Below are 23,596 nucleotides of genomic sequence, written 5' to 3'. Positions count from 1 at the left end.
AGTGTTATCGCTGTGGCTGATGCCACACTCACTGTGCGTCTAGTACCTCAAATTTAATAGCAAAAAAAAATAAAAAAACGCGATTAAGACACACTGACACACTTGTGCGTTTCGTCTGCTATTCTGTGTGGTGAATTTTCGCTATCTACTCCCATCACTCGGTGTAAGTTTTTTCACTCCTCACTTGGCAAGTGCGCCCAATAGCACTGCTATTTATGTATGTATGTATGTATGTTAATTTGTGATCACAACGCTATGAGCATTTGTCGGCTTTAGCGCCAATAAACTATGGTACATACATACATACTATGTATGTATACTGCTCAGAACACCGTGGCGTATAAGTAATTTAACAATTTACGTAAATGCCGAAGAAGAAGCAGAACTTATCTGTATTCATATGTAAAGCCGACGCGTACTAATGCGCAAACATACAAACACACATACTCTCGTACAACAAAAATTGATGTATGTATGTAGATGTATAAATATTATTGGAAGATAGGCAAGCACGGTCGGTGTCAGTCATGTGAACAACGTGACTGCGCGCTGCTGTTCAAACAAAGAAAGTGAAAATGAAAATGATTATCAAGTAAAAAATATGTAGACGAAAATATGCAAACACACACACTAACACGCCATTCATATGTAGATACATGCACACACCTGTATATGGGGCGCTTCATACCAAAATGAACGGGGTTCACACTTCTTGCGTTTGATTTGTTTAAAATTTTTATGGTTGATGGACAAACATAAATAATAAATAAACATGAAATTTGAGCTTTATTAATATATTTTTAAAAACTTTACAGCACAAAAACAAAAACAAATCGATTTAATAGTTTTCCAAATATCTCGAGAACGGAGCGTGGAAAAAATTTGAAAAAAATCCTGAAAAGAAATAATTTTAAAATTTTTTTCCTTTAAAAATTTTTCACATGCAACAATTTTGATAAAAAATAGGTTTAGAAAATATACCATCTAAAAAAAAAAATTAAACAAATCTCAATGGCAGCTCGGAGTATTGCGCAATATTTAAGTATAGTATTACGGGGTGCACTCTACAATAATTTGCGTTATGAATTTTTTTTTACACCGAAGTTGAGTAAAATTTTAAGCGATTGTAAAATTGGCTTAATTTTTCTTTAATTTTCTTTGAAAATTGGCTTAATTTTTTTTATTTTTCTTTGAAAACGGTTTTGTGCATTTTCCATAAGAAAAAAGTGCAAAAAGCAGTCAGCATAAAAAAAAAAAATAAAAATCAACGCAATTTTCCAGTAGGTTAAATCTTGCACTTTATTATACTAAAATTTTAATTTAATTCGTAATTTGTAATTGTTTAACTTCGGTGTAAAAAAATCATAACTCACGAGCTACCATTATAGCTTTTTTAACTTTTTTTTTTTGAAAGGCATTTTTTTAAAAACTTTTTTTTTTATAAAAAAATTTGTATGTGAAAAATTGTTCGAGAAAAAAATTAATTTTTTTTCATAGAGAATTGGGATGTGTGTATGTCCGATTTCAAATAGTTTCAATATGACGCTTAAGAAGCCTAACCGCAATGTATATACCAAATTTGGTTGAGATCGGTCAAGTAGTTTTTGAGATACACAAATGTGATAAAAGTGGGCGGTGCCACCCCCATATTCCTAAAATTTCTTTATAAACCACTTCTTAGCTAAAGAGCGATTGTATACATCAATTTTGAATAAATATTGATAAATTCGTTAGCCACACTGCTCAAAAAAACCGGTAAGTCCGGGACATAAATAATATAAATTTAAGGCCGTATTTAAGAAAATTCGCCTAACTTCGACAATTATTATGCGATTGCAATAAATGAGCCGTCAGTTTATTTCAGAATAGATTGAATTTAACTACATGTTTTGAAATTGTGGAAATTGTCGATGGTCAAAATTAAAAAAAATTGAGAAAACTATGGTTTTCTTATTTTACATGATACAAAATCCCAACAAGCCAAGCCCGACAATAGGTGATTATATATCATTTTAGAGGGCTATATATTCCCTTCCTAGATCATATTCGCTATTTGAAATCGAAGCAAAGTAGTAATTCGAAAACTTATAAATCTACAAATCGTATTTTCTGACATAAAGCGACAGGTTGCAACCTCTATAAATGACCTTTAAAAAACCTATAAAAACAGGCAATAATATTTCTCATAAAAACGAATAAACTTGAAATTTCAAAAAGAAAATCTTTTTCGATGGGCACCCTAATGTTTGTGCAACAAAATCAAAAACAAAACCAAATCACTATAACATTTTACTTTAGTTTTGAACAATTGCAAAAACAACCCACAACATCTGCATCACCACCACTCGTCTTTGTCTCTGGTGACGGCAATTGCCTTAATTCATTCTCGATTTTGTAATTCAATGACGCTGACGGAGCTAATTGCAATGCGATTTCTCATATTCACTTTCAATTAACTATGCAGCGGTGAAGTGCGATGCAAAGAGATGCAAAATCGCAACCGCAATAGCAATTTCAAATGAAAGTTTATCTGTCATGTGCATAGTGATTGAGGGGAGGAGAAGGGCGAGATTACTGTGTGGTCGGTGGGTGGTAAAAGTAAATAGCTTAGAACAATTGTGTATCGCACGCTCCTCAACGATTGCACAGCTGTTGTGCTGTGCGTCCAATTGCTGTCACAGCTTGTTGTTGCTGTTGTCCCTTGGCTGTGGCTAGTGATTGTGTGAAGCACTACTCTTTGCAAATAATTGCATAAATATTTTGCATTTAGCGCATTCTAAATACATTGCAGCCTAAGATAAGAATATGTATGTGCATAATTATGTTTGCATCTGTAAATATTTAGGTCGGCAAAGTTAACGAGTAAAATTCAATTAAACGTATTTACATAAATGGGAAAACAGATATAAAGTAAGTGGAGTGAATTGAAAAAGGATTTAATGGAAAAGATAAAATTAATTTGATAAAATAATAAAAAAATAAATCTAATACAATTGTGTATAAAAAAAAAATAAAGTAAAACATAAAAGGCATGAAATAAATAATAAATAAAACTTTGAAAAATGAATGCTGATAGAGTAAAGAAATAAAATACCATAAAATATAACAAACTAAAATAACACAAAATTAAATTCAAATAAATAAAAGAAAATAGTTCAGTGGTAAGCGTTGATGGCTTTGCAGGTCGATGATGCGGCTTCGATACCTGCTGAAGTCTGAGGAGGAGATGTGGTGATCTTCGACACAGCAGCTATAACTTTTACCGCTTAGACTTGGTGATTTTCCATTTATCCTAAAAAACAAAACCGTGCTACAAAGCCCAATACCACTATTAAATAAAATAAAGGAAATAAAAAATAAAAATGCTATAATCAAAGAAGTTAAGATAAAATAACATAAAAAAATGCATAAAACAAAATTTAATATATGTATGTATGTACAGTATGAAAAAAAGTAATTTAAATAAGTATAAATAAAAATATCTAAAAAATTAAGGTTAAAAATAAGATCAAATCAAATAAGTTCAGACAAAATAACAACAAAATAAATTAAAAGAAAAAGAAAATATAAACAAACATAATAATATACATTTACCTAAAACACTAATATCTATGAAAAATAAAATCTAATAAAAAATAATAAGAAGATAAGTACAATAATAAGCAGTATAAAGTAAAATAAGTAAAACTTTAATCAAAGAAAATTAAATAAGATAAATAAAACAAGTCTAGATAAGATAATATAAAAAAAAAATAATTAAAGAATATAAAAAATTAAATAAAGTATGCAAACTAAATTAAGGTAAACTTAAAAAAAGACAAAACAGAAAGTAAGAAGAAAGTGAAGAATTGAAGGAAATAAAAATTGTATTAAAATAAATTAAAAGTAAAATATACAAAATAAAACAGATAAAAATAAAATAATATAAAAAAAATATAAATATCAAAAAAGTCAAGTCAGAAGATATAAAAAATAAAATAAAATTTGATAAAATGAAGAAAAAGTTTATAATATCATATAGTAATGCAATAATAATATATTGTCGTTTTTTAAGCCGCCTGCGAAAGGCAAATAGTGGGGCTTACACGATCCAACATGTGTGACAACATGGTTTTAAGTGAACATAACTGAGATGTTGCTCGCACCAGAGATCGAATCCAGGTCCGTCGGAGTAGTGGTACGCACCTCTAACAACTCAGCCCCAGTAGCGCCAAAAAATTAAATTAAGGTAACAAAACACAAAAAAAAAAAAAAGATGATATTAAAACAAAATAAAATAATGAATTGTGGAACAATTTTCCGTCATCCCCTGTCAAATTTGGTTTGGAGAGAAACCGGTTTCAGTGTTGTGTCTTCAGTGTAATTTTTCGCTCTGAATAGTTTCTGTTTATGCGTCACTGTTTATAGCCGTGCTAAACCGTCGTTGGTTCTTGGTCAGGTAGGTAGCGGAATCTATTCTTTAGTCTAACCGTTAGTTGTCATTCTATGTATGTAGGTGGAAGTCAACACCGTGTGACTTCTTGATTAGTTATGGCCTGGATTCACAGGTAGATAAAAATCAGTTATTTTCTTCCTCTGTCTTTCTGTAGTTTTGATCTGTGTTCCATTGTTTACGGTAGTTGCAGCGGTTCTCTCCTGTTTTTTGCCTATTGTAGCCTGAGTGGTTCGAATAATATGTCTATCAGATGCGGTGCTTAGTTGCTGATTTATTATTTTTCCGATGAAATTATTTTGTTTATATATCTCCATATTGTCTAATACGTTTAGGCGTTGTCCATTGTGCTGTCTATGGAGAACTTTGGCTATTTTTCTTATTCAAATAAGATTGAGTTTAAATGAAAAAAAAAGAAATTGCATAACTTTCAGTGTCACCCATTCAAAGAATATAAAATAATAACAACAACACATCCACCTATTTTATTCTTCACTCCCCGATATGACGTGATAATTTCTCAATGTTTATCAACACAATGCCGGTGGCAACAAAATACAATGCGAATTACGGCATGCAAACAATCATTGAGATTACTTAAACAAAAACAAAGGCATATCAATTTATTAGATAATAACGAATTTCGATTGAAAGCGAAATTGCATAAAATAACATTGTATGTATGTATGTTCATATGTATGTATGCATTCAGAATAAATATTACGGATGCAATGCGGCACGGCATTGGAGTGTTTGTTGTGTCGCTAAGCGCAATTGCTAAGTCATTAGCAAATAAGCAATTCTGCTCAGTAAATTCTAAATATGTATGTATGTATGTTAATGTATTAATATTGAACATCAAATCTAATTTTTAGTTTATAGCTAACAGTTTTTGTGTTAACATATATGTATGCTTTAGTTTTAAGAAAATTTCGAAATATGTACTCAATGAATCCCTCCCTTGCAGGTGAATCCAATAAATATGCAAAAAAATTGATAACTACTGTCCATTCCTTTGCTATATTAAGTACCTTTTCAATATTAGCACCAACATTTCTCATCAACAAATTTAAAATCTATTAATATTTTTTTTTGCATGTTGCATGTAGATATCTGCCATCCATCACTTGAATTCAGCGGTAATTGCCTATTCATTTAAGAGGCTTAACGTTATTGTTGTTGCAATGTCGCTAATGTAGCAAACTTCGTAATGACCTAGAAATTACAAACAAAATAAAACACGCAACAGTATGCACGTGCCACAACAAATTCATACATACTTCCCTTGCAACAGCTCTCTTCTTTCGTTAAACTGCTCCACTCGCCCGCCCGTCTATTTGGTGGGCACGTACAATGCTTGACAAATGCATTAGACGCCTGCTGTTGACATGGTAATTCCATAAATTGTCGATTAATTTCTTAAAGTGAAGTTTGTGGTGGTTTTATGCAGATGCATGCTATTTAAATAGTTTGTTTCAAAATAATATTTATTCATTAATAAAAAAAAAACTTCGCTAATTTTCTCGCTCCTTCGCAAAGTTAGGCCAGTTGTTTATCCCAAGCGGTGTCAGGTCCTTCTGCATTTGGTTGATGCAAATTGTGGAAATTCGTTTACTGATATGTTCAGGCCTGGAGGCAATACCCCAATTTCTACGTTGCGCACCAAGTCTGTGCGTCGTCTCATGGTCTCCTAATGAATATTTCTTACACTATAACCCGTTCATTCCACTTCCTGTTATGTCGTTAGATCTAGTGGCGCTTAGCTACAGCAGTTATAATACGTGCATTTTTTGCTCAAACCAAAGCTCTGCAGTCACAATAACAACCCGGATAAGATAATGTATGGCAAGTCGCATTTTCGTTATCGTAGTGCCATATTTTGACGTCAAGAGTACCCTAGCTAGTAGAGTGGCTGCTTCCGGCACTAAGAGCCTTTTCCTCCTCTCATGTACTATGTTTAAATAAGGAATTATTGAAATTCAGCTTGCCGAGAGCGGGGGATTTGAAAAATCATGTACACTAGGTTGGTCGATTTTTTTTTGACTATGCGAAAAAATGTTTTTTCCTTAGCGACGTTTTACTTTTCAGTAGTGTCGTAAATAAGTGTACTTTTATAAAAAACAATATTATTGCTATAGGTGCTTATCTTGGCTTTGTGGCTATGTTAAACATTAATTGTTTAGAAAATTCAAGATGGTTTTTGCAGCTAAATGTAGTCCGGGTTGATGTTGGCATACGTCCTTTGTAAACAAAATTCCACTTTCAACATGTCTTCTTTAGTTGAAACTTGGAAAACCACCATTATTTATTTGGGGTCTTCCCTGATGAATATCAATGTGTAAGGCTAGGAATATTATTTAGAATTCAACTGTTGTATTGCTTGGAATTTAATTTCTAAGCAATAAAGTCGGCACTAAAAAAAAAAATAATATTTCAGAAATATGACGTGTTCTTCACGAGCATTACACACATTTTTTGCAATCAAATTAAAAGTGTGTATTTGAAATCGTCTCTGATGAATTTGTAAACGACTTTAAGAAAGGGAGGAGGTTATTAATTCATCGGAATATAATTTTTTTATGTACATATATTACCGCATAACTTTGGACTACGTTAACAGCTTTCTATAATTCTTTTACTTACTAATTTGGTTTAAATCCGATAATTGGATCATAAAGAAATTTACGGTACTCTTAAATTTTTATATGAGAATTGAAGTCGGTTTTGTTTTTTGCTTAAAAATTGCTTGTTGTCATAGAATGTTTGTTGTTAGTTTGCTCGAAAGCCTCGAACGCATTCGAGTGCTGAATATGAATACAAATTTTGCAGACATAAGAAGGAGAATTAACAAAATGCGAGAGCATCTGTAAATGTTAAATGTGCATACGTGCATATCTCAGTATGTATGCATATATATTAGGGTGGGCAGAAATTCCGATTTATTTAGCATTTTTATTGGTAATAGCAAAAATTTGGTTCATTATGGCGGGCTTAGGTACTGACCGAAAGTGTTATCTTTTGCACAGAATGAACCAAATTTTTGGTACTAACAATAAAAATTCAGAAAAATTGCATTTTCAGACCACCCTAATGCACATATATGATTTTACGATCGACGGTGTTCTTGAATATGTAGTTGAATAAATATTAGAAGGGTCATAAAGCTCAATTTACCCGCAAATGCTGACAATAAACTACATATATTGCGTCGTTTAGGCGACAGAGAGAAAGAGCGCAATCGTCTGATTGAGCAGATATTTGTATCGAGATAACTACTTTTCCTATAGGCAAAATATACATACATATGTATGTGAGTACGAATATGTTTATGTTAACATCAAATTGAATTTATGCGCCATCGTATAATAATAATAATACTCTGCATATGTACAATAGGATGCCCCAAAAATAAATGAGAAAAAAATTTAAAATGTTAAGTGTGTTTTGTTAAAAAAAAAATAGCCCATTAAGTTTTCCAAGTACATATTTTATATGGGAAGAAACGCTTTTTTCTAGATTTAGTGCAAAATCCCGAAAACATATTATTTTTTAACCGAACTGCTCCTCTTTTCTTTACCGGAGGTCAGTTAACAATGAGCACAAATTTGTTTGTTTGTTGATTCTGTATTATTAACTATTTTTCATAAGCCACCCCATTAACATGTAAAAATATTTAGTAATATTTTTTCTGCACTTTTTCGTAAGAACCAAACCAAAATATTAAATTTTAGGTATAATTTAACATAATTTTCAATTTGTTTAAAAAATTATTTATTGTTTATTTCAGCAAATATTCAAAATTAAGCTAGAGAATTGCATTTTTTTAGTTAATATATATTAACATTTAAAACTTTTTTTGGATCACTCTTATGTGCAATCAAATGAACATACATGCATACATATATATGTATATTAGGCATATATATATGTGTGGATGTATTTATAAAAGTTATACATATGTATGTATATAAAAAATGATGTCATTCGCTGTGTAAAATTGTCGCTTAGACACATTACATTTCGTTGTAAAAATTGAAAGCCAACAAGCCAACAAAGTGAATGCTATTTTCTCATTGTTGCGAGTACTTCGTACAGTACCTACATATGTACGTATTTATGTATGTGCACATTAGGGTGGTCAGGAGAAAAGGTACACTTTTCGAATTTAAATGCTCTTACTCCCTGGGATTGTTCTATTTCGAAAAAATACCCCTGTTTTTTATTTTAAAATCCGAAAATATTTAGAGGTCGCTCAAAAAAAAAATAAATTTTAAAAATTGCATCCAAAAATTTTTTAGTTTTTTTTTTAAATAAAAAAAAAAAGTTTGGTACGCAGTTTTTTAGCTCGTTTTCTCTCATATCAAAAATCAACACGATTTTCTAGCGTCTTGAAATTTACACTTTAACATACTAAAATTTAATGAGCTACAAAATTGCATACCCAACATTTTTCTAACCATTCTGAATAAAAAGTTTACGATTTTCGAGTGCGATTCTTAAAATTTGTTGATTTTTCGTAATTTTTGAATGAAGTTTGAAATGTGGATTTATGTAGTGCTGGTTAGGTAAAGTGCTAGACTTTTATAGAAAAAAACATAAACATTAAATAAACGAAATAAAAAGAGCCAAAACTAGTCAAAATATCACTTGATTTAATCAGCTGACCACAAGGGTATATGGGGAAACCCAGTTTTTCATAAAAATGGTATAGAATTCTTGAAAATAAATATTTTCTCTGCTTCTCTTCAGGAGACTTATAATAATTCCTAACTGTTTGTTGTTTTTTTAATGCTACCAATTTTTTATTTGTCCCCCCATTGCATTTTTTGGGGCAATTGGACATTATTATTGGAAGTCTCTTTTATTATTGTTATAATTTATATAGAATAATTCTACGGGGTGAGAACATTGAAATTCCGATTTTTTTTTACCACCCTAATGTACATGCATACATAAATGTATTTACAAAACATACATACGTACACACATATATTCGCAAACAAATTCTGATTTTTGCTTCTAATCTCGCTGCTATCTTGTGTGCGTTCATGATGTGTGATCCGGCGTTTAGTCCAAAATGAGCTCTCAAATGTACATACAGACATATGTATGTACAAACGAGTATGTAATAACATATCTACGTAAATGAATAGGTACTTAAATACAAAACGGTTATCTGCGCCCTTTTATGTATGTAGGTGCTAATGTGTAATGTACATACATATGTATATACTACATACATATGTACTATGTATGAATTCATGTAAGTGCGTAGTGTGCTCGCAGTATTATCCGCACGCATGTGTACCTCGTTTCGCTCACCGCACTGCTCTTTTAACACCAATTCTACTTTTGCACTATTGTTATTACGTTCAATCATCTGTAGTGTAATTTCTTGTGCACATTAGGGATGTCATTTTAACGAACGCAAAATATAAAGTACAGAAAAGTTTAGATGTGAACAAGTGGGTCAGATGGTTGGGGGAAACAACAAGGGTTTGCGAATTATTTGCGAGATAAAATTTGTATATGAAAAAAAAACATGTGCAAGATTAATAAAAAATAAAGAAATATCGCAGTAAAAAAAAAAATTAAGAAGTCTTAGGGCCGTTTTCTGAAGTAACCTTTAACTTTGAAGTGTAAATAAATTTAAAACCTGCTTGAGAAAACCACCCTTAGATGAAAAATCGATTAATTAGTAGGTTAAACCTAGATAATGATTTAGATATATATATATAAATATTTTGATAAAAAAATTATTAAAATTTTTATAATTGCCTTTGGCTGCGGAGGGGAAACATATTAAAAAAAAAAACTAAGTTCCGTCATTAATAAGTGCCATATACTTAGTACATCCCTTATAAATACTGCGAGTGTACTTATGTATGCGCATATTGTTGTTAACTTCGCTTTTAGTGCGGTACTTAATGTAAAATTTACAGTTATATTGATTTAGCTGTAGGTGCTGACTGCCATTTAAATCTACTATACAAATGTACACATCATGTATGTATGTATGTACATTAGACTGCATCACTCCCCATACAAAAAAAAATCGGTACTTTTTTCCATTGGAATTATAAAATCTATTATATTTTAAGACGTCCACCAAAATATTTCGGAAAAATATTAAGATTTAAGTGAGCTGGACCGATTTGAAAATACCTCCAAGAATGGAGTTTTTTATGAATAAAAATAGTTTCTTAAAGATTTTTTTTGAAAAAATCCCCTCAAATGACAAGACGGTTTAAGCTCAAAATATTTGCATGAAAATATTAAAAAAAATTAAAAAAAAATTTTGAACGGAATCGTAATGATGAGATTTTTGATGCTGTTTTTTATCTTTTTTCAAAGATTGGTATAGGAAAAACTTGAATAACTGATCCTAAACTCTTCCGATTTAGACTTGAGAGGTGTCATTGGAAACGTATTTTCTTTTTATTTATTTGCTAATAAACTCATTCAAAGGATGGAAGAGAAAGGTAGGATGAACGAACTTCATTCAAAGTTGAATTAAGATGCTTTGGTGTTTGAAAAAAAAAATGTGGGACAGAAATGACTTTTTCTTTGGACAGAAATAAAAACAGTGTGAAAATACCTTTCTGCTGAGATCCCATATGTCTAAATCAGAACATTTTTGAAACAGTTACTCATGTTTTTCGTAAACCAATCTTTGAAAGAAGTAAAAAATCGGCATCAAAAATCTCATTTTTACCATTCTGTTGAAAAGATTTTCAAATATTTTTATGCAGAATGTTTAAGCTTAATCTAATTTGTCATCTGAGAGGACTTTTTTCAAAAAGTTCTTTAAGAGACTATTTTTATTCATAAAAAACTTAATTTTTGGAGGTATTTTCAAATCGGTCCAGCTCGCTTAAATCTTAATATTTTTCCAAAATATTTTGGTGGACGTCTTAAAATATAATAAATTTTGTAATCCCGGCGGAAAAACCGCAACTTTTTTTGGTGATGCAGTCCAATGTACATATATTGAAATACCTTTGTGTGTGTTTTTTTTAATCTAAGCCTTAACCTCTTCTACCTTCATGTGCTAGTTGTGTTACATACATACGTACATATTTCACATTTGCTTCGTTTATTCGAGAGCGGTGGGCGTGCGTGTTGAGTACTTTAGGTGTGTAGCGCAAAAATGAGTTGCGGCTTTTTGCTCTTCACTTGCCTTATAACTATTTATTCTGCTTTTTTATTTTTATATTTTCCATTCCCTTTTTCACCTACGAAAATCGTGGGCAGGCTTCAGTCCATTACAGCGCATTTATTTTGCGTTGTGCAGCTTCAATACATGATTTGTCTATGATTTCGCCCTCCACTTATTTTGCCAAAACTTTAGGCCAGCAGTGTTGGGTGTAAAGCTATTAGAAAGCACGTAATAACTAAGCAATTTCTGCGTGTTTTACTCTCAAGTGATTCATTGTGAATTTATGTAAGTACATTTGTATGTATGCACAATCATGGGGCTGTATCTACATATGTACATAGGTATGTATGTAAGTACCTTATTAGCGCTAACAATTTGCACTTTATGCCCGCTAGTGGTCACTTTGCGCCATAGACATACATACATACATATGTATGTATGATTTAGTAATAATCACAAGCTAAGTTTGTGCGCCCATAAGTAAATATTGTTTTGCACCTTTTATTTGGTAATATTTTACTTATTAGTACCTTTAGTACTTTGAGCGCAAGTTACAGTACATATTTACATAATACGTGCTGGTTTGAAATTTGAAAATTATGTTCTTGGCTTTCGTTGCTTCGTTTGTTGTTGCGTTCGAGTTTTCTTGGAAAGTGAACTGTATTATGCTGGAATTATACTTTCGAGTGGTATGTAAGGCATAATGTATGTACAACGATAATGTTGGTATCGGTTTCGATAACATCTGTGAATGATTTCGACTTATAACTAAAATTTATATTCAATACCCTGCATCTGCAATTTGCACAAAAACTATTTTGTGATGTTAGATTGATGTTAATTCTTACATTGCAATTTAATAGTAAACCAGTGAACTCGCATGGCGTTAAAATGCCAAAAATTCAATTTCAAAAACTTAAAAAAATATTGCAATTGGTAGTCAGAGTTATAAGAGATCCGAGTGCCATATTTCCTCGAAACCATGCAGCCATTTCTGAGTGAAGAGCAGTCTCGGCATAGTGCATGTTTTCATTTTCATCGAATTTCAAATCACACTATAGCGAAGAAAAAAGTTCTTAATTAAAAGAATAAAACTTTATCATACATATATCTACAGGCTTAGGTCTAGAATTTGACTTCTCATTTTTGAAATGTCTTTTTCAAAAGTATTCTCAAACTTAAATCTTCTTAAATCTCTTTCGCCTGACATTGTGATACACATGTATTTCAATAAACAGATGAGCTAATTTGAATTTGATTGTTCGAACAAATGGCAACCCTCTTAAATAAAGGTCAGGAATAAATCCCTTTCAAACCCATTTCGATTTCTACCCATCTTTTAATAATTCATCCAACTTACTGAATAATTTGAATGTAAGTTTTTAAACACGTGGCAACTCTCCTCAGACATTCGAAATGTTCAAACTAAAGATTTTTTAACCTTATATTTCATATACTATTTTTGAATTAGTTAATTGAGTTAGACCTTCCAAGTAGGTGGCAGTCTCTTCAAAAGTATTTTTAAGCTTAATCATTGTTAATTCTCCTTCGCCGGACACTGCGATACATATTTTAATTAACTGATGAATTAAGTGGAATTTAAATTTTCAAACATGTGGCAACCCCGCTAAATGCAGTTCAGAAATGAAAAATTTTCAAACCCCTACGATTGATACCCATATTTTAATAATTCATTTAGCTTATAAAATAATTTTAATTTAACTTTTAAAACAGGTGGCAACCCTCTTCCAACACCTCAAAAATATTCTTAGCGTTCAAACCAAAGAATTCTTAACACTCCTTCGTTTGACATTCATATTGATATTTCGTATAACTTGTGTATAAGTAAACTAAATTCTACATTTCAAACAGGTGGCAACACTCTTCAAAATAATTTCAAACTACTACTTTCTGAAACCCCATTCGTTTGGTACCCATACGGTGATTCATATTTCTCTTACCTCATATGATTTTTTAAACGGGTGGCAACCCTCCTATAGTTCAGCTAAGAAACAAAGCTTTTCAAAACCATTTCGATTGATATCCACTTTGTAATAAGTAGTAGTTAATTTAAATATAATTTTTTAAAAGATGGAAACTTTTTTCAAAAAAGTTAAAACTTATCGCACATCTACTGTCCAATGATTTTAGTTTGAGTTCTCATTTTAGAAAATCGAACGAACGGTTCGGATTTCATGGCATTGATTATTAAATAATTTGAATTTAATTTTTTCAAGAGGTGGTAGCTCTTTTCAATGAACTAAAACCAGTTTGCACTTCTAAAGACCAAGCGTTTTAATTTGGCATCTCATTTTTGAAAATTGGGCGAACGGTAGAGATCTTTTATAATTTTTCAGTTACCGCTCACAAAAATTAATCAATGTTTTTTTTTTGTGCGCTACTTTTTTTATACGTAATTAAATATAACAAAAAAACCTTGTAGCCCATTTTATTTCAGTAATAAATTGCAAGTCTGAAATAGCTAGGACTTACTGTTGATTTTTGCCAAATTTTTTGTTGACGGTTTCAGTAATTTTCTTGCACACAAAGTATGTTCGACGATTTTTTTGGGGGAAAAATTAGCGACACATTCAACAAAGAAAAAACATAACTAAAACTTTAACTATTTTAAACTCGCATTTTGTTACTAAGATTGAATAGGCTACAAGGTTTTGGTATTTTTTACTACCAAATACCCGGCGTGCTTCGTTGCGCCTTAAAAGTATTTCTATGTTGTTTCTCCTCCTAAAACTCTTATGGCTACATTCATAAAAAGTAAAATATAATTGAGGAGCTTCATGAAGTGAGATTTTCAAACAAATTTGTGATTTAAAACATACTTCATCTTTTATGAATAAGGGTGTTAGTGAATATATTTTCGAATATATTTTATCCTGATAATTTTATTTATACTCCTATAGCTCGATTCCACATATCGTGCACTTTCTTCAAAGGTGTATTGATTCAGTATTTACCTTATCGTATCACTTTAAAGGAATACAAATTTTCAAATAGATGGCAACCCGCTACAAAAAATATTTTCGACAGTAAACTTTCGTAAACCTCTATAGCCTGATACCCGTATTGTAACATTTCAGTTATTTTACCAATTTAGTAAATCAATAAAATTTTTCAAAGAGGTGGCAACCCTTATCAAACATATTTTTAACAGTTAGCTTTCCTACACCTTTTTAGTTTGATATCCATCCGCAGCATTTCATTTATCTTATAGATAAAATGAAATTGGAATTTTCAAACAGGTGGCAACCTTCTAAAAAAAATATTCTCTAATCTAAGCCGTCTTAAATTTCTTTCACAGCCATATAGTAATTTTTACTTTTCTTATCAATTTCTTTAAGCTGGAATTTTCAAACAGGTTGCCACCTCTAATTTTTTTCCTATATTTCAAGTTAGATCTTTAGCAATAGATTAGTTATCGGGTGATGCGCGTGCAAATATATAGACAGACAACCTGACAGACAAAAATTTAAAAAATTGTTGATTTGGCTTCTGTTGCCCTGCAGCTTAAGTTTTTACCGAAATTTTAAGTTGTCAGACCATTTTTTTCTAAAAACCTTATTTCGATTACCTAAAAGGAGAGATAGATATATGTAAGCTCAGCCATTTTTATTATTAGTAGAATTGATGAATACGATTTGCCGCCAAATATGTTGAAACTTTTATTTCTAAAGCTCTTGTACCAGAAATAGTTCTTAAACATTTTTAGTGTGTTAAAATTGGTATGGCTTAAACAAAAACTTGACTGTCACAAATCGTATTACCAAGTAAAAATAGCAATTTGTAATTTATACTTCCTGTCGATGCCTAGATTTGCCCAATTTCATTTATAGCTTTAGACATAAATTAAAAAGTTGAATTATTATGCAGCAAAAGCAAAAGCAAAAGCTCAACTACAGCAGTTCAAAACAGGTTATTACGTCACACACACTCCCAATTATAATACTCAGTAATCTTCGCCTAATTTGATAAGATAAATGTTTGAGAGCATGCAATGCAAGTATGCATTAGTATATACATATGTACTTAGTATGTATGTGTATAAAATATTACTCATACGACGCGTAGTACGATTACCCCACCATTGCCAACAAACAAACTGAGGAGTGAATTGAAACAAATTGCAATTAGCTACCACCATCAGAGCAACAAACAGCAGTAAAGGCCGTGGTATGTCAACAACAGCGATAAAAATACCAAGAATAACAACAAAAATGCACGATTGCAAGAACAAGTGCAACAACACCTACTCTCGACGCCGACGTCTACCCGGCAAAAATAAAACTGCAACACTACTACACTGCCACACTTTTCTAAAAGGCGCAATGCAATAATTTGTAATGAATAGCTGACGGCTGCCACTACGACGTGTTGACCCACTCAGCCAAACGCACCAAAAGTTTGTCTGTGTGTGTGTGTGTGTGTGCATGCGCGCGTCATAGAGGCAGCATGCAGCGTGGCAGATATTCCTGCGGTGCTATTTAGGCTGTTGGTTTGGTTTGGCATGCAACAGCACCGTTGCAACAGATTTATGCTACGCCTACGCATACGCAACGCTTTTTTTTTGCAGCAACAACAGCTATATACGGGCAATAACAACAACAACATGAGCGCCACAATAACGAATTGCAATTTGTGTTTAGTTGCGTTGTGCAAATATTGAAATTATGAGTAATAAATGCTCAACACCCGCTAGCGGTCGGTCGACTGTTAGTTGTCATTAGTGGCGACGAAGGCGGTACATTGATTGACTGAGTAATAACTGAGTGGCTGACGGCGGCAAGTGACGATGGAATACGGTAAGGCAAGCATAGTTTGCTGTAAAAGTGCAGTGTGATGCGTCTAATTGCCGCTATAGAGTCGAGGTAATTGATTTGTGTCAGTGTGTGTGTGTGTTGGTGAGTGTGTTTGTCTGTTGTGTTTACATAATCATGCAGCTGTGTTTGTCAACAGCGAGTTGTTGCAGCTTTTGTGGCAATTAAACGTGATAATTTTCGCCAGTGCTTTAAGACGTCACTTGTGGTGATTTAATTTGTGAATTTCTGTGGTTATTAGGCGAAAGAGGAAACGATTGGCATTATTTGTTGAGGAAATGGGCTTAAGGTAAAGAATATATGATGTTTTAAAGCCATGTGAAGGGTTGATTTGTTGCGAAGATGCATTCATATATAGTCTAAATGGCTAAATAATAGAAACTTTTGAATTAAATATTTTTTTTTTGTGTAAAAAAGTAGACATTATATAAAAAGCACCATAAAAATCCACATTTCAAGCTTTGCCTAAAAATGATAAAAATTCCACAAATTTTATCAAAATTCCCCAAAAATTTCAAAACTTGTATTAAAAAATTTGAAGTATGCAGTTTTATAGCCCATTAAATTAAAGTGCATGTTTCCAGACTATAGAAAATCGCGTTGATTTTTGAAATTTTTTTTAGCTGACGGAGTTATGCATTTTCTTCCATATAAAGTATGCTCGAAAATGCTCAAAATATATTTTTATATAGAACAAAATGCCAGGTCTTTCCATCCAAAAATTTTGGGGGATTTCGATAAATTTTGGGGGATTTCGATAAATTTTTTGGAATTTTCACAATTTTTGTACAAATTTTGAGATGTGGATTTATATAGACTTTTGTACAAAAATATTAAACATCACAAAAAATAAAAACTTTCTAGAAGGGCTGTGCGATTAATTGATTACTCAAAATTTTAATTAACCATAAATTAAATAGCTCAGTTATTCGATTGATTAGAAGTTATGATTACTCAAAAGTTCAGTTACTCGAGTAATAAAGATTTTTGATTAACGAAAAACAAAAATATTTGAGTAATTTGCTTTATGATTAATCAACATTTCGAGTAAAATGAGTAATCAACATTTCAACTCTTTACATATGTATAAAGTAGTTAAAGTTCCTTGATGCTTTGAAAACAACTTCTTCTTTCTTCTGTTTTCAAAAATTAAAACGATATACAGAATGCAAAAAAGAAAATAAGCATTTTCCGATGCAAACTCTTTTAACGAGCGAAATTATTATTTTTGAGTAATCATATTTCAAGTAACTCGATTAATCATCGTTCTGAGTAATCAAAATCTTGATTACTCGAGTAATTGAATAACCGAATAATTGATTCACCAACTTGCTCGAGTAATCGAATAATCGCACAGCCCTACTTTCTAGCTATTACTTTTTCCACTGCTGTATATCCAAAAGGTTATATTGTATGTACTGAATTCTTAATAATCGACAAGGATATTAAGTACCTTCACCAATTTTTTTACGGTAATTTTTTCTTTACTTTTTAAAAATATTAAGGTCATTCTGCAATAAAACCTTAACATGGTTTTATTCAATCAATATTTCAAAACTTTGTACAAAATTTCGGAAAACTCAGCAAATTTCCATAAAGGTTTCAAAGATTTTAATCAGAATTTTGCCCGTTACGCTTTGATTTTTTACGAGATCGAAATTGGCTCGCAGTTTTATAGGCGATTCTGCTTTGAATTTTGATCGTTTGTTTTTCCTTAATTTTGTCCAAAGTTTGAAATTTTGATTTACATAGTTTTTGTTGTAGAATTAGTTCTATGTTTATAAAAAATTAACGAAAGTTTTGATATCGTAAAAAAAAATCAATGCAAAAGAGTTTTGTGAAAGTTTGTACTTAATGTTTTGCACCTTTTTTTTATTGAATTCCGCCCTTGATCAGCATAGTTGATAGTTTTTTATGAGAGGTTTCTTCATGGGCTGCGCCTTAAAAATATCTACATATATAAAATTCCGGAGCTTTAAAAAATATTTCGAATGATGCTATTTTAAATGGCCATGGTAACTGTTCGCGTAGAACTCGCTTTTGGATGAAAAGTCGTTCAAGCTACAGGAAGATTAAAGTAAATTGGAGTGAAGCAAAGGTCACTTAGCAAAGGGGTATACTGTCACCGCTAGTCTGGTTACCAACAACTTATATAAACATGTTTTTTTTTACTAAAAGTACCCAAACTATTGGCGTATGCTGAGGTGTTTACCTTAGTACCAAACGGATACCAACAAAATGACCATGATACATTTCACGAGCACGCTATGCAGAAACCCGAAGCTAAGAAACATCGAAGTTAACTCAAAAAACCTAACTAATTACCGGGGAGTGGTAAATTGCTGTGGAATCGCAATGCCAAGGAAGGTGTGACTAATATCAATAACGTCTATAGATCCGCATTAAAAGATAAGGGGTGTTACTTGCGAAGTAATACTTGGAGTAAAACGTACTTTCGTGTGGTGGATTGTAGCAAAATACTTTTCATACCTGGATCTAATGAATAAACTTCAGTCTCCAGCACTAAGGAACTCCAAAAGCTGCTCTAAAAAAAGTCCTCAGTCTGCCGCCCATCGACCTACTTAGGCAGCTGCTATATCCGTGGTAATATTCGGCGACCATAGGGAAAATCAACTGTAGAACCCTCAGGCGTATAAACGGAGCGAACTAATACATATGTGGCGCAATTTTAGTTTGTATATGAATTGGCGAACTCTGCTATCAGGAAAGCCTTCATAAAGACAAGAAATAATTCCAAAGCCGCCTGGCGTATAGCGTACATAGTATATTTTCACAAAACGTTCTTCGTTGCAAAGAAGTCATTGATAAGGAGGCAGCCAGTAGAAGGCCGCAAGGAAATAAAAGGCAACGAAGTCTCAGACGAGATGATCGACGCGCCTCCAGCGACCCGAGGTAGTGCAACATCATCTAGGCATTGCGGGCTTAAGCGTGGAAATATTAATAGACAAAGGTCAGCTGTGGCTGGAAGAACCCATCATAAGCGTTACAGAAGCGGTGATAAAAGTATCTAGTAGGTATACATAGGTCAAAGTAGTGTAGCGTTAACACCATCTGAACAGTTTGACTACCTGGTCCAAGATCTGCACTTTAAGACGAATTTCCTTAAGAAGTACTTATGATAGAGATTCACCAATAAAGGCGCACTTTCGTCAGTCATACCAATATAAAATATGCCAATCTCACTACATGCAATAAAACGGGAGCATGAGCTGTACACTGGGTCGGCCGCAGTGGTGTAGTGGTAAGCAGTGCGCGCTTTCACTCATCAGCACCTGGGTTCAAGACCTGGTCAAAAAATATAGAAAAAATTGTTTTCTTAACAGCGGTCGTCCCTCGGCAGGCAATGGCAAACTTCCGAGTGTATTTCTGCCATGAAAAAACAGCTTCTCATACAAATACAATCGCCGTTCGGAGCCGGCGTAAAACTGTAGGTCCCTCTGCTTTGTGTGACAACATCAAGGCGCACGCCACAAGTCGGAGGAGAAGCTCGGCTAAACACTAACATATGTGTAGGCGCCAATCTATGATTATTATTATGAGCTGTACACGGACCAGCAGGGAGGCAAGGTGAGTACTCAAAAGCCTGGCTGCACAGTTTCAAGAATCATTTGTGGATCTTACGACAGCAAGCTAACAAATGGTCTCTTATCTCTAAGGCCGAGGCCACGCAATGAGCGTCGCCGCCCAACCATTCAGAAATGCCGCTCATTCCGTTCCCTAGGCCTTAGAAGGAGAGATGCTAGGAGGTTGCTAGTTGGGATACTAATGTGGCATTGTTTGTGATTCAAATTATCAGTTCACTCAAGGCTCGTAGGCGTATGAGTAACCTTCATTGAAAGGATATAATTTATTGCCTTTAATAAAAACCATATTTCCATTACTACGAATGTCTGTTAAAATATATATACACTCATACTAATGGCAAAATTAGTCAGCGCTTAAAATTGAGAGCAAGTGGAATTAGAAAAAAAAATACAAATTCAAATAACAAAAATAAAATGAGATATGTAAATATGTAAGTATCAGGTGAAAAATAGTAAAATGAAATTATTTTTGCACTTGCAATGAAACTTTGTATTTGTCAGCGCGTTTAGCGTGACCTAAATTTAGATTAGACAAATAAATGAACGAAATAACAGCAACAACAACATTGACAGTTGTACAGAAAAAAGTAAAAAAAAAAATTGGCTTCTTAATATGAACATAGCCAAGTTAAGTTTTACGCAGCCAGCGGTATATTCTACCGAAATCATTGTCAGTTGGAGTGAAATGAAAGGAATACAATTGTTAAATTTTGTTGCTAATTGTTGGAAACCTTGTGAAGAAGGTATCTAAAAATCTGCGTGGGCTGTTTGAGTGGACGTAGCTCACTGTAGGAATAGAAGGAAAACTGGTGGTGATAATGGAGTTTAGAGTATGTGAAAGTTGCCGACATGCCAGCCTTTCAAATCCATTGCGTGTGATATCGAATCTTTCAAAATTCATTTAACTTGTTAAATAATTTGAATGCAGCTTATAAAATACGTGGCATCCCTCCTAAATATATTTCAGAAATAAAGCCTTTTCAAAATCAATTCCCTCGTCTAATATTGCGATACATATTTTAATCGACTGACGAATTAAGTTGAATTTTATTTTCTAAACATGTGGCAACCCCGCTCAATATAGTTCAGAAATAAAGACTTCTCAAACCCTTTCGATTGATATCCATACTTTAATAATGCATTTAACTTATTTTTAAACAGATTTCTATCCGCTGCCAACACCTCAAACATGTTCTTGGTATTCAAACTAAAGACTCATTAACATTCTCTCGTTTGACAAACATATTTTGACATTTAATATAACTTGTGGATAAGTTGAATAAAGTCGACATTTCAACGGGTTCAAGCAGCCCAAAATACTACCTTCTGAACCCCCTTTTGTTTGGCACCCATATATTGAAACATATTTCTCCTAACTAATTCCCTTAATTAAAGTTGAGTATGAGTTTTTAAACAGGTGGCAACGCTCTTAAAGTTAAGCTAAGAAACCGAGATTTTCGAAACCATTTCAATTGATACCCATTTTGTAATAATTGCTTTTTTTTAGATAATTTTTTAAAAGATGGCAATTCTTTTCAAAAAAGCAAAACCTTATTGCATATCTGCAGTCCAAGCCTTTTAATTGGACACCTCATTTTGCTTATTAAATAATTTCCATTCAATTGTTCTACAGGTGGCAATTCTGTTCGACAAAATAAAACCAGTTTGCACATCTACAGGCCAAAGTCTTTAATTTGACTTTTTCTCCTCAGAAAACAACATTTACAAAACAAAAAGCATTTCGCAGGAAACGATTGATTTTTAGATACTTACGGCATAGTTTTTTAAGTTTTCCTTATTTGACATGTTAGGAAATTTAAGTTGCTTACCTGAAAAGTAAGAAAAATCATGATTAGTGCATGGAAATTTGATTACAAAGTTAAAATATTTTTCCCCAAAAAATTAAAAATATACATATGTAAGGTGGTAGAAAAGGTCTTTTGTGTTCAGGAAGGTGTAAGCTTTTCAGAGCGTGTCTAAAGATAACAGAGTCTTTTTAGAAAAATATGTTTTGGAAATGATTACTTAAGCAGGGATCATAGGATTTGCGCATTTGTACATATTTGTAAATTTTGGCAGTCACAGAGTGTTGTTGCCTAGAGATTTTCATCGAGAGTGAGTTCAACTCAATAAATTAATTCGAAACAACTCCATTCTGTAACTGTCAAAATGTGAAATGTACAAATCGGGTGATACCTGCTTTACAAAGGTACATACAGAAGTACACTCGAAAGAACATACTTAACGTAACTTAGCGGCTGTAACTTAAAAAATCTCTTAAATTGATGTTGCTTATATTTGGACAGCCGAAACTTAACGTAACTTAATGTCACGTCGAATCCTGTTACATTTTGAATTTCTATGTTCTAAGTTACTTTAAGTAAAGTTAAGTTGCCATAATCATGCCTTAAGCTTTAAACAACTTGTATGAGTCCTTGAGAGAAGAAGTTAACTAACCCACCGTTTTTATTTTTGTACTTTTGGTTTTCTTCTCCGATGTCAGAATTTTTTTAAAAGAACCTTAGAATTTTAGAGATTTGAATAATTCTAAAGTAATTTAAAAAACTCGGGGCAATTTAGAATAAGAACTTGGATATCAAATAAAAGAGAAAATTCTGTAAAATTAAAAAATATGAAAAAACTTTTTTTTTTCAGATATTCTGTTATTACAAATGTTGACTTAAAGTTTTTAAACAGGCGACACAATCTTCAAAACTGTTTTCGAAGTAAAATTTTTTTTTTAAATCTTTCTTTTAACAACCATATTGTAGTATTTCTTTAAATTGTATTTAATGTTCAAAAAGGTGGCAATCTTCTTCAAAATATGTTCGAAATAAAGATTTTCTCAACATGAATGGTTTGACATTCATACCGTAATATTTTATTAAACTCACTGACTAAATATAAACAGCTGGCAACCCTATTTTAAAATATGTTCGAAATAACCCCTCCTAAAGCACCTATTGTTTGACTTGACTTCGTTTTGTATCATTTAATAAATTTAAATTATCTTTTAAACCGGTGGCAACTCTCTTTAAAAATATTTTCGAAGCAAAGCTTTCGTATAAGTACCTTTTCGATTACTATCCAGAATGTAATGGTTTATTTAACTTGTGGGAAAATGGTATTTGGCTTTTAAAGAGTTGGCCACCTCTTTCAAATTCGTTCGTTGGGCATCCATATTGAAAATTTTCTTTATAAGAGAGAATTTAACTTTTTTAGCCGTTGGAAGCCCGCTCAAAAAAAATATGCTTTATGTTAATCCAGTTCAAAGGTATCTTAGAAAAAGTTATCAAAGAAAAAGCAACAAACATTCACGTTTATAATATTATTAAGATTTTATTTACATTGTGAAGAAAGTTTTTTTAAATTCATAAGCTGGTGGCAACCCTTATTAAAAATACTTTCGAAATATATACAGCTTTCTTAAAAGCTCGTTTTGATACCCATATTATAATATTTTATTTAACCTGCTCATTCAATGGATTTTAACTTTTTGAGCCGATGGCAACTAAGGAATGTTCTCGTAGAAAGTCGTTCTTGAGCCGACCTTGTTTGACCTTTCATA

General features: G+C 32.3%; 2 protein-coding genes across 13 annotated transcripts in view; both read right to left on the bottom strand.

The window, feature by feature from the left end:
- Positions 1–23,596, bottom strand: part of LOC118737668 (UPF0565 protein C2orf69 homolog) — a 579,466-nt gene that overhangs the window by 141,788 nt on the left and 414,082 nt on the right. The window lies entirely within an intron of this gene.
- Positions 1–23,596, bottom strand: part of LOC118737666 (sex determination protein fruitless) — a 132,847-nt gene that overhangs the window by 78,601 nt on the left and 30,650 nt on the right. For 4 of the 12 annotated variants that reach the window (XM_036468346.1, XM_036468345.1, XM_036468335.1 and 1 more), the window contains exon 2: positions 21,802–21,857. The exons of the other annotated variants lie outside the window; for them this stretch is intronic. In XM_036468346.1, coding sequence (XP_036324239.1) covers positions 21,802–21,806 — 5 coding nt within the window. In that variant the 5' untranslated portion in view covers positions 21,807–21,857. The remainder of the gene's footprint in view (positions 1–21,801; positions 21,858–23,596) is intronic. 12 annotated transcript variants of the gene reach the window in all.

The sequence above is a fragment of the Rhagoletis pomonella genome, unplaced genomic scaffold (assembly GCF_013731165.1).
Source record: "Rhagoletis pomonella isolate Grant_MI unplaced genomic scaffold, Rhpom_1.0 Rhpom_scaffold_00004, whole genome shotgun sequence".
Taxonomy (NCBI): domain Eukaryota; kingdom Metazoa; phylum Arthropoda; class Insecta; order Diptera; family Tephritidae; genus Rhagoletis; species Rhagoletis pomonella.
The sequence above is the reverse complement of the archived record's forward strand: the minus strand, read 5'-3'. Positions and strand labels throughout refer to the sequence as shown.